Raw genomic sequence first — 15,676 nt, forward strand, 5'->3', positions numbered from 1 at the left:
ATAACTATGATAGTTACACACTAAAGGTAACATGTTAGGACTTCTATCAAAATATTTATAGTCATTTTTTTTATTCAATAAAGTTTAGGTGAATTGAGTCTCAGGAAAATTTGTGCATATTGTTTTATAAATTTTAATGGCTATGTAGTTAATCATTCCACCTTCAATTAATTTTATCAATCTTTTATATATCCAACTTACCAAATATGAAGTTTATCACTCTTCGATTAATCATTATTACTTTGGTAGATATACCTATTTAAAGAGATTTTTTAGTACCATATATGATTCCTCTACTAACCTTCAATTCTATAAGTAAAGTCTTGAATTAAATTAAACACTATTGAGTTTTGCGCTATAACTTAATGGACAATGATACTTAATCTAAGGATCTTCAATATGTCATTGGCTTCATGTTCGATAGTCATGGAACCATGAGTGTCATCCCTTCAATCCATTTTAATGACAAAATACAAACTCGCCAAATATTAAAATTTAAGGTATCATGAAAATGTAACTTTAATCTCATATTTTTGTCTACACATAACAAAACTAACCTTGGTTGTTGATAAAGGAATGTTCCTGATATATGTCCTTAGCCAAATAATGATTTGTTTTAAATCTTGGTTGACAAATATTACTTTTCAAGCTGTCATATTTGAAACACATTACAATCTTATAGTTAATTGAATAAATGATGAAGACCAAATAAATTAGAATTAATGAAGTTATTAACAACTAATTTAGGTTATTAAATTCATTATGCTAAATTAAACCAAATGTAGTATGTAATAAATTTACCTACATTGTATATAACTCATATTTTTTTTACACCAATATAGCTCATGTTATGAATCATACTTTCCTTTTCATTTCATATTGTCTTGAGTGTATTGTTCAATTGGATTTCATTTGATTTTTTTTTTTTTTTGTCAAATATCTCATGTAGCTTTTTAATGTGTAGTTACATGACCCCAATTTACATATCTCTTAGATATATTTTGTTGTGGTTCTAAACTTTATTTATTAAACTTAAATTATCATGCTCCTCAAGTATGAAATACCATGATTTTATTCAAAATTTTACTCTACAATTGATCTTCACTCTAGCTATTACAAATGCATTTAAAAGTTACTTGTTTCAAAATTTCCTTTTACAACTTTGTATTTTATAATCAACAAATTACTTATATAAACAACAATATTTTTAATACAAATCATCTCAATAAATTTAAAATATACATAATAACATGAGTATGGACACTGTACTAGTTTTACTCTAAAATTTGAAAGACCTAATTATTAAAACTTAGATTGAGGTACTATCTTTTATTAATATCTTTAAATTAAATTTTAATATATTTTAAAAAAAATATCATATAATTAAAATAATCTTATATTAGTTGAAGTTCGAACTATAACTCTTGCAAAAAAGAGGGAATATAGTGGTTGCCCCTTCCTAAAACTATGCATAAAGGAAACAACTGTGAACATCTTCAAGGCAAAAAAATAAAATAAAATATACAACTCAGACATACATGCACCTGTTAACCCATTCTTCCAACACCCTGTCACTAAAATTCGAGTACTCTTGGTCAGTGGCAGGTTATGCCTTAAAGTTAAAGGCTTTAGAATTCAATGCAGAGAAGGGAAATCATTGCAACTGCTATCGAAAAAGATTTGGGAATGACCACATTATGAACCTCGCGAATATGTCAGAATCCAAAAATTCAATATGTGCAGCCCGACCAATTATGGAGTCCAAATTTTTGCCTTGAGTAGATGCATCAAAGTTGACATCACAACGCATGAAAACTCGATGTTCCGTGGAGTTGGCACGAATTTGGTCCAAACAATCATCCAACATCTCCGAGAATATTTTACCCTTCTTTGAAGTGTCACGTGAAGCAGCTTGGCATGATTCAATTCTAGCAGAATGGTAAGGAACATAACCATCCTGAAAAATATTGTAAAACTTAACACTAAACAAATAAATTTTAATTAAAAGCAAATGTGTATAAGAGTGATAGTAGATAACATTCCTAAAAATGATTTTAAGAATAAAGAAGAGAAAGCAATACCTGAGGGGAAGATAGCAGGATAATATTCTTAAAATGTTCTAAGGTCTTCTGCTGAAAAAAGAGGGGACATGGAAAGAACTCTATTAGAACCTCATCAAAATAAATAATTCAATGTAGTATATATAAATGATCCATGCAGTGTTCAATTTCAGGAATTAATTTTATGTAACTTGGTAAAAAATTATTAGCTGCTTGCTTCCTTTTATTTTTTATTATCCAATTCATCTTCACTACCATCCTTGCCCCTTATATTTCCTCACCATAAACTTTTAGTTGAACTATAGATGCCAAAAATAGTCAATATTCATTAACACAATGTAAACATTGAAACATTTATCAGAGAGTTCAAAAATAACAGACTTAGGAATTATTATTTTCGAAAACAAAGAAATTTTCAAGAAATGTAGGACACAATCCTTACCTTACTCAATTTATAGAGAAATGTATTTTGGAGATCTGGATCATCCGTGAAAGTGAGTTGATGAATGCACTGTGTTCCTTTTAGCTTCTTCAAAAACCACAATCCAGAGTTAAACAATGAGTTTGAACTATAAAGATACCCCAAGTGTGGACCAGATACCGAAACATATGTATGTAGGTGTCTTAGAAATGGCTCCATTATGCTATCTGCATACACAGGACAAAAATCAGTACTAATGTCAAACTGACGAACATTGCTTTTACAATTGTGACCTACCTGCTATCGCGGATCGTATAATGAGGTTACCAATAGAATGTCCAACAAAACTAAGTCTAATATCTCGCAAATTCCCAAATTTTGATGCTTTGTCCAATTTGCTTTTAAGAAAAGAAATAACTTCCTTAGCTAGCCTATGTCCCATCTCTCCGAAGTCTCCAAATGTTTTATCTTCATTTGCCTCTGACATCAAAAATTCTACTTTGGGATCTATCAAAACCCATTGATTTCGGACAAGTCGTAGATCTAGATGATGCCCCTAAAACATTTTAAACGGTGAAGAATAAGTATTGAATCATTTTTTAACCAAATACTGAACAAAAACATGGTTTTAGACATTTAGTCCATCAAGTACTAGTGATATACTTGACCATTGTTAAGTTTACTTTATCAGTTAATACTTTGACTATCTTAACTATACTAATTAGGTCAAGTACTACAAGCCCAAACGCGAGCCCACTAAACAATAAAATAAAACTTATTAAAACCAGAAAACAGATGAAGAAAGAAATTCTAAGATAACGTACATCTTAAAATGTTTTCCAACAACCAACACTCATATAAACACAAGACAAAGAGCATGGCTTATCTAGCCAATGAACATGGGCAGCCTGAATCCCAAAACCTACAAATTCAGTGTAGAGCTCTACAACCTTCATCTGAAATTATGACAGATCCAAACATCCAAACAGAAAATAACAGAAGAAACTAAACCATTATTACATGAAGTTGTCACCAAGAAGAAAAGAGAAAGTCAACAAAATAATAGATCATGAACTGTTTATGTTTAACATACAGAAAAAGGACAAAGAAGCAACATTGGATCTCGTGTCCGGGAAGAAGACAAACAAATTGGGAAACTCTTACTTCCAAACCTCTAACTTTTTTTCTGCTGAGCTAGCAAAATGGGTCGAGTTTGTCAGAACTCGCACAATAAGTTATAGGCTTTGACTTTAAATTTCAAACCCAATTCAAATGATTGTCTTTTTAGTTCACTCCGATCAATTCCGTGTCAAAAACGGGATCTGGCTAGACTAGGCTGGTTATACCATGGACTAGCCGCATATTTATTTAATTTTACTAAGTGATGAATAAAAGTTTAATAATTAAAAAACATAGACTTAATAAAATTATAATTTTTATAAATTTATGAAAAATAGTTAAATATTATATATAATATAGGTATTTTTTTTGCTCCAACTTTATAAACCAATAAATAAGAATAACATATTTATAAGTACTTTTATATTAAAAATAATTGCAACAATTGTCACATTGTCAATTTCCAATATTTTTCTTAAATGTAATAATAGAATAAATTAATTATTTATATTTTATTCATTACATTAAAACAAATATTTCAATAAAAATATCAAAATAACTACTTAGGTCAAATTTCATAAATGTATAAAAAATAACTACCAAAAAAGTTAAAAATACCAAACTAGTTCAAAAAACCTGCATAGGACTGAACTTGAACATCGATTTAAAAGATTTTAGCTAGCCCCCGCAATGAGCCATTTAACTCATTTTACCATCTCTACTTTTCTAGTAAGCGACCAAAAGCACAATGTGTGGGGATAACTTTTGTTCAGACTTGCAACAATAGTCACACCTTACATGGTAAAACACCAATTTAAGACAACTTTAACTCAGTAATAGCCCTTTTCTGCAAAGATAGGACATCTATTGAACTATTTAGGAGCAACTTTATCTAATATGACAACACTTTCATCTATTATCTTTGGAGGCAACTCTCTACTTGTTCTTTTAGATGATTATACCATTTCTCCCATCTCAGGCATAATAAGATGAACAAATCCATTTCCTCCCACTAATAATCACAACTAGAAGAACAAATGGCGATAACAGAACACAAAGCAAAGTAGTGGATTAAGTAAAGAGAAGAAATGATGAAACAACATCCAATCAGAGAATACGAAAAATAATAGGAAAAGCTATTTAACTTCATGTTTTTAGTGAATTAGAATTTTCACATTGTTTAACCTGAGGTCTAAATTGACTCAAGGATATTTTTTTGATTATTATTTATTAACTGGTTAACCGACCGACTAGTTTAAACCATACTGGCTTTTGGTTTGCCAACTAGATTAAAAGTTACGCAGACCTTACCTGGTTTGACGATTTAGGACAGGATAGTCTATTTTGAGAATGTGACAAAGAGTTCATCAGTTTATGACTTGCAAATTCTCTAAAATAGGTGGATAAACCTAAAAGCTTTTGACTCCTCCCACCAAAAAAATAAAGAAAAGAAAAAAGACTAACAAGCTTAAATTCTACATAAATAGAAGGTATGGTTTTGCAATTAAAATCCACAAGACATGCCTGAAACCCATGCACAAAGACAACAATCTTCAACACACGAGCATTACTTTGTGGTGCTAATTTCTTGCTTATATTATCAGAGTTGAGGCCAATTGGTAAGCCATCTGAATCTATATCCCCAATATTTCTCAGTAAAGAATTGTCACTTGGACAACGTCGAGGTACATTCATCACATGTTCAACAATCACAATTGGTGTACGCAAGGGATCTCCAAATATTTGCATGTCTTGAATCGAGCGGTTGTTAAACTACAAAATAATTATCAATATTTCATTAATAGACCATATGTAACTGTCACATATTCAACTTTCGATAGTTTACCCGCATTTGTTCGATGCTCTTCCGATGAAGTTCGGCACGTGTAGCTGCAGTCTGAAGAGGCTGTATGATTTATGAGACAAAATTTATGCTTTTAAGTGCATTGCGTCAAAAAGTATTTATTTTCCACATGTTCCTTTTCTCAAAGCAACTAGCATGATACTGAGAATGCAAAGGAAACATACAAGCACTTACTTCATCAGGTAACTTCCATAAAGTGGAAACTCGTCTGTGTACACGATTGGAAGACTCATCACTCTTATTGTTATTGTTTATATACTGATGAGGCATCTCTACCTTTGAATACAACATCCATATTGACCATTCAACTTTTCGATCCTTAACCCACGCATCACGTAAAAATCCTAGAATCTTTGTTCTGTTATCCCTAAGAAGATGTAATTATCAACTTATTAAACAAGGTAAGATAAGGTTTCATGAATCATTGTATATGTTTGAGTATAAGTATAAGCCATGCAAAGACCACAACTTGTAATTCCCATGTAGACGTAGTAAACTGGATCAATATCATGTTATATGCATTTCAACATGTGCAATAATGAATGCATACTAAATTTTCCGTGTATTCATGTTGAATTATCTTCTAAATTTTAACAAAGGTTCATGATATAACAACCCAAATTATATGGGATGATGAGGAGAAATTGAAGGAAACAAAGGTTCATGATATAACAACCCCCTAAAATAGTTTCATCTACTTGATAGTCTCTGACCAAATTAACTCATGCTTGTTAAAAGGCAATTAGAAAAGAAGAAAAAAAACGCTTATTAATCAAACTATTGATTAAAATTGTATTGAAACCGTTGAAATAATAAGAAAGGAAAAATGAAGTTAAAACATGAATCAGATTCAAATGCTAAATTTAAAAAATCACACATCTTATTGATTTGTAACGAATCTCTTAATTGAGGATAAGAATAATACCTATGAAACTTTAAAAATATTTTCCATAAATAGAATAATTGATCTCCCAATGAATGAAAACAGTCCAGCAGTTCATTTTGAGACAGTGAATGGAGTTTTTCATCATTCAAGAAATCTGAAGTTTCATTTCCTCCCTGTAGAACAAAGAATTAAAAAAGAAGAATCAGGAAAACAAAATAAAAGTGAAACAAAAAAATATTGTTATGTAGTATGAAATAAAAGCAAAGACCTTGAGATCATTTGAAGGCTTCCCTTGTCCTACAACATCAACATCTAAAGGAAATGGATTTGCTTGCTGCACAGAATTTAGTAACTTCGCATTACTCATTATTGACACAAACCCTGAAATATCTAAAGCTTCATTAATTGCATTGCTAATTTTTTGTAGTTCTTCAAGCAATATATCACGAGCAATTTGTAATGCTTTAACAAGCATGACATTTTTCATATCTAGAGAAGCAACTTCGTCAATGCCCTGTTCAGCCACACAAAACGTTCTGTTAATGCTTGAAAAAGTATGTCTAAAGATTATTACATAATAGAATATAGTCTTAAAAAGGAATGAGAATATGCATCATCCCATATTACCAAATGCAAACTTTGAAGTTACCATACTTAATGTAGTTAAATAATTTTCTCCTCATTTCCAAAGCTGGTGCAAAGCTTTTTACCAAGTGTTTGAAGGGGTGAAATTAACATGAAAATATTTTTTTGTCCATTGATGGTATAAAGAAGTAAATGCATACCATAGTTTGTGCTATCCAATACATCATGCCTTCTAAGAAAAACTTACAAGTTACTTTGATAGACACTTTCATTTGACTACGGTCTATGGGAAAATAAATAAAGGAAAAGACATATGAATAATATGTTGTTTGAGTAAGAAAGATGTGATGGAATAATTTTCATGGGAGAAACTTTGGTGGATGCCTAGACATGTGGCAGGGGGGAAAGGTGTGAGGAAGGTTCAGTTAGAGAAAATGTTAAATGCAAATAAAAGGATATAGGGAAAGGGGGAAGAATTGCGTGGAGAGATTGGGTAGGTAGGGATGGGCATTCCTAAGGTTGGAGTCTCTCTATCATGTGATTTCCATTTTAATTTGTTCTTTTTTAAACAACTTTAGAATTTGGTTTTAGTGTGAGGAGCTAGTCTCCATTCTCCAATCCTGTTTTTTGGGCATAAAATTTAGTTTATATGAAATTTATTTTCCTTTAAACCAAAATACCAAGCATAATAGATTATATTTAAAAGAAAAATATTGTTAAGATGTTATCAATGCATGGTACACTTTGAGGTATGACCAGGAGAATATAGAATTAAGTACAAAACAAAAATGCAGTTCATGTGCAATGAAATATCCATATGCTTCCTCCTAAATAGACATAAAGCAAAGAAAGATCACAGACATGAAAAAATGCAAGGATGTTTGTAATAAATATTTTACATAAAGTCAACTTGATCAACACTTGAAAGATGTTTATCAAAAAGAGACATATAATGTTTTAGAGCATACTTTATTCGTTGTGTCATTACTTTTATCAATAATGACTTCGGTGTTGGCAGAATTGCTGAAATAAATCAAGTGAATAGGTTAATCAAGGATGATTAAAAACAAATTCGCGATCAAAATTGCTTTGAAATAAATTTTGAATGGACAAATAATGATAAAATGAAAGTCTAGTATATTCAAACTGAAAAACAAGAACATCTAACGAACCTGGGCAACTTTGGGATGGCTTTTAGTAGACTGACATGTACACTCACATCAACAAGCACTGTATGTAAAGAATCAAAATGGACAGGACAATACGAATGCAATCCTATAAGAGCTTTAGGAGGAATTCGAAATTCATGGATAGCAGCAGGAGAATCCTCCGTAGAAGCTTCTTCGTCAGCACTGTGGATGATATGCTCCAGTCAGCAATCAACATATCAATTTCACCTAGTAGATATCAATCAAAAATGAAACGAACATGTGTTTGGATTATACAATAGGCCATGAGTACACTATTTTTGTGACTCACTCATTCTCAGTTGTGGGAGTATATAAAAGCTCAAACTTTAAAATAACAGCAGTTGTAGCTAAATCCTGCAAATATGGGCCACATAAAACAGGTTAATTTGTTGAGGATATTGAATTCCGGGACAAGGAATAGCAAACAATGTAGTGCTATGTTACTTAGTTTGTCATAAAAGATTGGGTAATCTTTAATTTTGGGTATTCCACCTCCCCTTTAGTGACAGATGAAATCTAGTTTTGTATTTATTTTTCTTTCAATACTTCATTTAACCTTCAGTACACACACGTGAAAAATAAGATCATGAAAACATCAATCTGACAAACAAGACTCAACCAATTATTTCCATAAGCATTTCCCTAACAATTAGTTTCAATAAAAAACACAAAATTCAGCAGTAATATGTTGCAATGTCCTATCAAAATGCTTCTATGCATACTGATAGGTCAGATACTAGTATAGTATAGTAGTATTACTGATACAAGCTCAAACTCACAAGCAATATAGCTAATAACCTAATAATTTTAATATATTAACATAAACTTTAAAAAACATCCAATACGCTAAGCCTAATAACCCTAATATCTTAACCTGATTAAACCTAGCTAATATTATAATTAATCCATAAATGAACTCATTCATAATAATACGTCTTGGGTTTTTTATGGCTCGAATGCTGTCTACAATAATACATACATGTGTATGTCTACATTTATACACAATTGTTATGCCAACCAACATGGTATGGTCTAGGGAAACTTAACAACAAGTATTTGGCACCCAGGATACAATTTGATGCCTATAAGGTGTCATTTCCATTTGTTACCTGTTGAAATAGAAGAAATGACAGTGATCATTACCACAAATTTACTACGGGATAAGTTGAATACGGTCATCAAATATAAATGAACATCCTGCCTAGCGTATTTTATCCGAAAAGATTGTGTTGAGAAACTATTATCTGTATCATCGATCTTCCATGCACCATATGTATTGCTAGGATCCAAATCAGGAGCTGCAAAACCAAATATTTCCTACCTCAGTATCACTTATGCATATAAGAAAAAGCCTCTTTATAGATTTCATTTTTAAGAAAATTGTATATCCACATAGAGATAGGAGATTTTTTTTACAGAAAGTCGTGTTAATGATAACAAAATAAGAGACTCACAATCTCTCAAGCATGGCTATAAAACATACTTGGGAAAGAACAAATGCTATCCCAATTTATGGCATACTGAATATTTCTAACTTTCTATAGCCTCTTGTTCTCATTTCTTTTTCAAGTATAAAATATAACCCAATTTACTTTTGCACAAACCCACCAGAGCATAATTTTGATAAAAATACCTTCATATTGAACAATTCTAGCTGGAATTCCAAATGCTATATTTTCACTGTCCTCCCATCTCACAGTAATCTTAATTTGATACCATCTGTTCAAAACAACACATAAATCAATTTAGAAATTAACAAAAAAAAAGGAAGTAAAAAATAAAAAAGTTAAAAAAGAATGTATATACCCCTGCTTAAAAAGGTCAAGATTGTGAAACCTATGAATATAAATGCCAATCTCCTGTACAGTTTCCAACATAGCCTCCGACTTGACATTCTTAGAGCGTGGCATTACATCAGGCTAACTCTCTACCTTCCAGCTTCAATGTTTCAAACCAAGAAAACATCCTCCCCAAGCAGCTACGACATTCATATATCATAATAACCAGCACACACATATCTCCCTTTTAGGTAATATTATCAATTGTGATTAGCAGCAAATTTTGCTGCCCCCTTCAAACAACCTTGACATATTTAAACCCATTCTTTGATATAGACATTACATGGAAGAAGCAGGAGCAGGCTAGTGAAACTAAACCTGCAAATATGAATAATAGAACAAGTAGAAATGAGATTAACAATGTTATAACTTAATACTGTAATATGATTTTAGATTAGTGTAATTTTAGAGAAACATTTTATTTTATAACTTAATGAAAAAATTTTAAAGAAAAATATTTCTCATGATTAACCTATCTCTTCCCAGACTCACATTGATGTTAATGAAAAGGACGAAAATGGGTTTCTTTGTTGTCCTGGGATTTGATCATTATCATTAATATACAGTGAATATTGATACAGTAGAAGGGAAAAGAAATCTCGAGATTATCACGTGAAGCTGGTAAAATGATAAACAACTAATGGCAGCGCAAAAATGCATAAGAGTGAAAATATTAATCATGTGTCACAATGACAAAATAATCAAGAAAAAAGGAAAGAGGGAGAAAACGAAGATTTGAAAAGGAAAGGAATCGTATTATAGGGTTTGCATCAATTGGAAGTGGGTGTATCAAATTATTAACAAGGATTATTGTAATGAAATTGCAATGAATGTATGGTGGATTGAACCTATCTCCAATTGCTCATCTTGTGTGGATTTGTGTATCGATACGACCCTGAAATTGATGTTTTTAAACTGTGAAATGAAATGTGAATCCTTCGCCATTGTCATCCCCCAAAAACCACATTGCATTTTTCTTTTTTTCTTTTTTTCGTGAGGCTTTTCATGTTTAATCCCAACATGCGATAAATAAAACGGTCTAATTAAACTTCCCTTTTTTTAATTCATTGACAAGGTCACTTATATACAACATGAGTAATTAATATTAAATTTCTTAACAATCTTTTTAATATGCATGAAATTCTTACCATAATCAAAGCTCGTATAAAATCAGACATCTCTAACTATTACATTTATAAGATATATTAAATAATTGTGCTTGATTATCTAAAAAGAATAGAGACAAAAATAATTATATATTCTTATATCCTCTTTATTTATACTAATAAAATAAAATTATTTTATATTTTATTTAATAAAATATTTAAATATTATTAATATTTATTAGATTAATTAATATTGTGTTTCTCTTCAAATTTCAAGATTCGAAGTTTGAGTTTTAAAATTTTAAAAATAAAATTTTCTAAAAATTTTGTGTACCAAATCAGGACTTTTATATATGTTATATAAGTATAAAAGATGTGTAGATTTTGTTAGTGTATCAAATGGACATGATTTGACGAATCGTGCGAGTGTGACTAGTTTGTGAATTGTGAATAAGAGTCACATATTTCGCATAATATGATTTTTTTATATATATATTTGAACGTAAAGTTTCGTATAAGCATCCAAAATCTCTCACCGAAGATTATTATATCTAATAAGATATAACTAGCATCTCTCTACACAATCATCGAGATTTAAGACTCATGATTTCCTATCAAGTATGCGACACATTATATGAATATTCTTAATTTAAATAATAATTTATAATAATATAATTTAAAATAAATTTATAACAAAAAAAAGTAGCGAACTTAAATAATGTAGGCAAATTAAATGATGAAACTTATACATCAAAACAACTAATAATCACCTTTGAATTAAAATAAATTATTTAAATTAAAAAAAATATAAAAGAATATCACATACATTCAAAATTATAATTGTTTTTATCATTGATATATTGTCATTGTCATCATTATTATTGTTTCTGTGACGTAGCAAGTTGGTATTTTAGTAGCCCAGAACAGGTCGTTCCCAATCTGGAACGGGCCGTTCCAAGCTATTAAAATGACATGTATATCATTATTGAGAACAGACCGTTCTGGAGGGGAGTACGGGCCGTTCTGGTTGGTGTTTGCTGAGGAGAGTCTGTAGCTAACAGATGGAGTTTTTATTCTTTTGATTTATTTAGCTACTTAGTTAGCATTTGCTGGATGTATTTTTGTACACTCTGATTCTAGACGGATTTGGACCTTGTATATATATATATATATATATATATATATATATATATATTCTAGATCCTATATATATATACTTGTTTGTTTCTGTGTAGTATTCTGGTGTGTTGTGCTGTGTGTATTGACCAGGCGGGTCTTTACACTTTAGTGGTATCAGAGCAGTTCGAGTCTAGTGGACACTCCGTGAGGGTGGTTCCTTTAGGCTTTTGTTGTGCTGAGCTCTGTGTTGTGTTGCTTTGCTGTGTTGTTTTGTTGTGCTGATTTCTTCATTGATTATTGTGTTGTTGATGGTTGTTTGGTTTAGTTATTGTATACTGAAGATGTTGTTACTTCTGTAGACAATGACTAGAACCAATGAGCAGATAGTCCGTGCCATGGAGATGATGGCTATGGCTATGTAACAGTAAAATGCTTATTTTGCTATGATGGATGCTGATAGAGCTGCAGCTGGTGCAGCAAGGCCCACGGGGTCACAGGAGAGCCAGGATCTAGCTGAGTTCCGGAAATGCTGCCCTCCACAGTTCAAGGGAGATGCATACCCAGAGGTAGCTAACCACTGGATCTGTGAGCTGGAGGAGATCTTCACTGTGTTGGGATGTTCTTAGGAGAGGAGGCTGGCATCTGCTGTCTACATGCTGGTTGGGGAGGCTGAGCATTGGTGGAGAGGTACTCACCATATGCTTACTGCTAGAGGAGGAGCTGTTGATTCAGCTGGTCAAGCTGAATCATTGTTGAGAGATGGGGCAGAGTGTTGTCTTTTGCTTGTTGCTATGAGTGTGGAGACCGAGAGGGTCACTGTTGAGATTGATGTGGTGAGGGATTTTGCTGAGGTGTTCCCGGATGAGGTGTCTGGGTTGCCTTCTATTAGGGAGATGGAGTTTAGCATTGACTTGGTTCCAGATGCGGGGCCAGTGTCGGTGGCTCCCTATAGGATGGTCCCAACTAAGCTGGTTGAGCTGAAAGGTTAGTTGGAGGACCTGTTGAAGAAGCAGTTGGTGCGGCCGAGTGTATCGCCGTGGGGTGCTCCCGTGTTGTTGGTGAAGAAGAAAGATGGAGGTAGTCGACTTTGTGTGGATTACCGGCAGTTGAACAAGTTGACCATTAAGAACAAATATCCATTTCCCTAGATAGATGACTTAATGGATTAGCTGAAGGGAGCATCGGTTTTCTCGAAGATTGACTTGAGGTCAGGTTATCACCAAATCAGGGTGAAGGAGGGTGACATACTGAAGACTGCTTTCAGGACTAGGTATGGTCACTACGAGTATGTTGTGATGCCATTTGGTGTGATCAACGCCCCGGCAGTGTTCATGGATTACATGAACAGGATCTTACGGCCCTTCTTGAATAAATTTATGGTGGTATTTATTGATGACATCCTGATTTATTCAAGGACCCCGAAGGAGCATGGTGAGCACTTGAGGATGGTGCCGGAGATTTTGAAGGCGAAGCAGCTGTACGCTAAGCTTTCAAAATGTGAGTTCTGGTTGGATGAAGTGAAGTTCTTGGGCCATGTGATCTCAGCTAAGGGGATTGCTGTTGATCCGGCTAAGGTGGAGTCGGTGTTGCAGTGGAAGCATCCAAGAACTGTAACTGATATTCGGAGCTTTGTGGGTTTGGCGAGTTACTATCGAAGGTTCATTGAGGGATTCTCCAAGATAGTAGCGCCTCTAACCCAGCTGACGAGGAAGGAGAAGCCATTCATTTGGACAGATGCCTGTGAACGGAGTTTTGATGAGCTGAAGAGGAGGTTGACTACTTCTCCTGTGCTGGTGTTGCCGGATTCTGGTAAGTCCTTTGATGTGTACTGCGATGCTTCTCACCAGGGTCTTGGGTGTGTGCTGATGTAAAACAGGAAAGTGATGGCATATGCTTCAAGGCAACTGAAGAACCATGGGAGAAATTATCCTGCTCATGACTTGAAGTTAGCAGCAGTTGTGTTTGCCTTGAAGATAGGGAGACATTACCTTTATGGTGCTCAGTTCAGGGTCCTCAGTGATCATAAGAGTCTGAAGTACCTGTTTGATCAGAAGGAGCTAAACATGAGGCAGAGGCGGTGGATGGAGTTTCTAAAGGATTATGACTTCCAGTTGATGTATCATCCTGAGAAGGCCAATGTTGTGGCGGATGCACTGAGTAGGAAATTCATCCACATGTCTAGTTTGATGGTGAAAGAGCTAGAGCTGGTTAAAGAATTCAGATATCTGAATCTCTGTGCGAAATTAGCTCAGGATCACATTAGTTGTGGGATGATTACCATAACTAGTGAGTTCTTGAGGCAGGTTGGACAGAAGCAGTTGCAAGATGTTGAGCTGGTGAAACTTCTTAGTTTGTTGGGTACTGAGAAGGCTGTTGGTTTTGAGCTGGGCAAAGATGGAATCTTGAGGTTTAAGGGCAGGATTTGCCTACCTCATGATGCTGAGCTGAAGAAAGCTGTGTTGGTGGATTTGCTGAGGGCTTGTGTGTTAGATCACTTGGGAAGCTGGGGGGAGGTCCTACCGCTGGTAGAGTTTACTTACAATAATAGCTTTCATGCTAGTATTGGGATGGTGCGGTTTGAAGCCTTGTATGGCAGGAGATGTAGGACTCCTCTGTGCTAGTATCAAGATGGTGAGTCAGTGGTTGTGGGACCGGAGCTGATCTTGCAAACTATTGAGAAGGTGAAGATGATTCAGGAGAGGATGAAGACTGCTCAGAGTAGGCAGAAATCTTATGCTGATAAAAGGCGAAAGCCTTTAGAGTTTGCCGAGGGGGAGCATGTGTTTCTGAAGGTGACCCCGACCTCTGGTGTGGGTAGAGCGCTGAGGGCAAGGAAGTTGACACCGAGGTTTGTTGGTCCCTATCAGATAATACATCGTGTGGGTCCGGTTGCTTATCGATTGACTTTGCCACCATCGCTTTCAAACCTACACGATGTATTTCATGTATCCTAGCTGAGGAAGTATGTTCATGACCCTGGTCATGTGGTGGAGCTAGATGATGTGTGGGTGAAGGAGAACCTGACGCTTGAGAAGTTGTCGGTAGATGTGGTGGATCATAAGCTGAAGGAGCTGAGGGGCAAGTCTATTGCTCTAGTGAAGGTGTTGTGGGATGCAGCTACTAGTGAGGCTACTTGGGAGGTAGAGCAGCAGTGCAGGGAGCGGTATCCGTTTCTTTTCCCAAGTAAGCCTATTTTCGGGGACGAAAATTCCTATTTGTTAGGGGTTTTGTGACGTAGCAAGTTGGTGTTTTAGTAGCCCAGAACGGGCCGTTCCCAATCTGGAACGGGCCGTTCTGGTTGGAGAATGGGTCGTTCTGGAGGGAGAACGGGCCGTTCTGGAGGAGAGTACGGACTGTTCTGGATGGAGAACGGGCCGTTCTCGATGAGTTCCAGAACGGGCCGTTCTGATTTTAGAATGGGTCGTTCTGCATGTGATTTTTGCACATGATGAAGGGGTGCAGAACGAGCCGTTTCAGTTTTGGTACAG

The 15,676-nt window shown here is 34.2% G+C and overlaps 1 protein-coding gene across 5 annotated transcripts; it reads right to left on the reverse strand.

Annotated features, from left to right (window-relative positions):
• Window positions 1-1,380: 1,380 nt before the first annotated feature.
• Window positions 1,381-10,992, reverse strand: LOC109796636 (uncharacterized). 5 transcript variants are annotated; one of them, XM_029270889.2, is made up of 16 exons: window positions 10,812-10,992; window positions 9,932-10,281; window positions 9,759-9,844; window positions 9,269-9,423; window positions 8,415-8,479; window positions 8,108-8,287; window positions 7,904-7,958; window positions 6,619-6,864; window positions 6,390-6,523; window positions 5,639-5,831; window positions 5,447-5,506; window positions 5,125-5,373; window positions 2,779-3,037; window positions 2,503-2,708; window positions 2,082-2,129; window positions 1,381-1,957 (listed from the first exon to the last, which is right to left on the reverse strand). In XM_029270889.2, exons 2-16 carry the CDS (start codon window positions 10,033-10,035, stop codon window positions 1,667-1,669), a joined length of 2,331 nt encoding a protein of 776 aa, XP_029126722.1. In that variant the 5' UTR covers window positions 10,036-10,281; window positions 10,812-10,992; the 3' UTR covers window positions 1,381-1,666. The 5 variants fall into 5 exon arrangements, with proteins under 5 accessions (XP_029126722.1, XP_020211944.1, XP_020211945.1 ...); XM_020356355.3 differs by having other exon boundaries at window positions 2,082-2,132; window positions 10,812-10,991; XM_020356356.3 differs by having other exon boundaries at window positions 2,082-2,132; window positions 10,456-10,991.
• Window positions 10,993-15,676: the final 4,684 nt, after the last annotated feature.

This window comes from Cajanus cajan, chromosome 6 (genome assembly GCF_000230855.2).
Source record: "Cajanus cajan strain Asha chromosome 6, NIPB_CcT2T_4, whole genome shotgun sequence".
Lineage (NCBI taxonomy): Eukaryota > Viridiplantae > Streptophyta > Magnoliopsida > Fabales > Fabaceae > Cajanus > Cajanus cajan.

Excerpts from the sequence above, each read along its gene's own strand:
- LOC109796636 (XM_020356355.3), bottom strand. The coding sequence starts at position 10,035 with ATGCCACGCTCTAAGAATGTCAAGTCGGAGGCTATGTTGGAAACTGTA. Across the intron at positions 5,507-5,638 it reads TATGGAAGTTACCTGATGAA|CCTCTTCAGACTGCAGCTAC; the intron begins GTAAGTGCTTGT and ends TAAATCATACAG. Across the intron at positions 5,374-5,446 it reads AGAGCATCGAACAAATGCGG|TTTAACAACCGCTCGATTCA; the intron begins GTAAACTATCGA and ends ATTATTTTGTAG.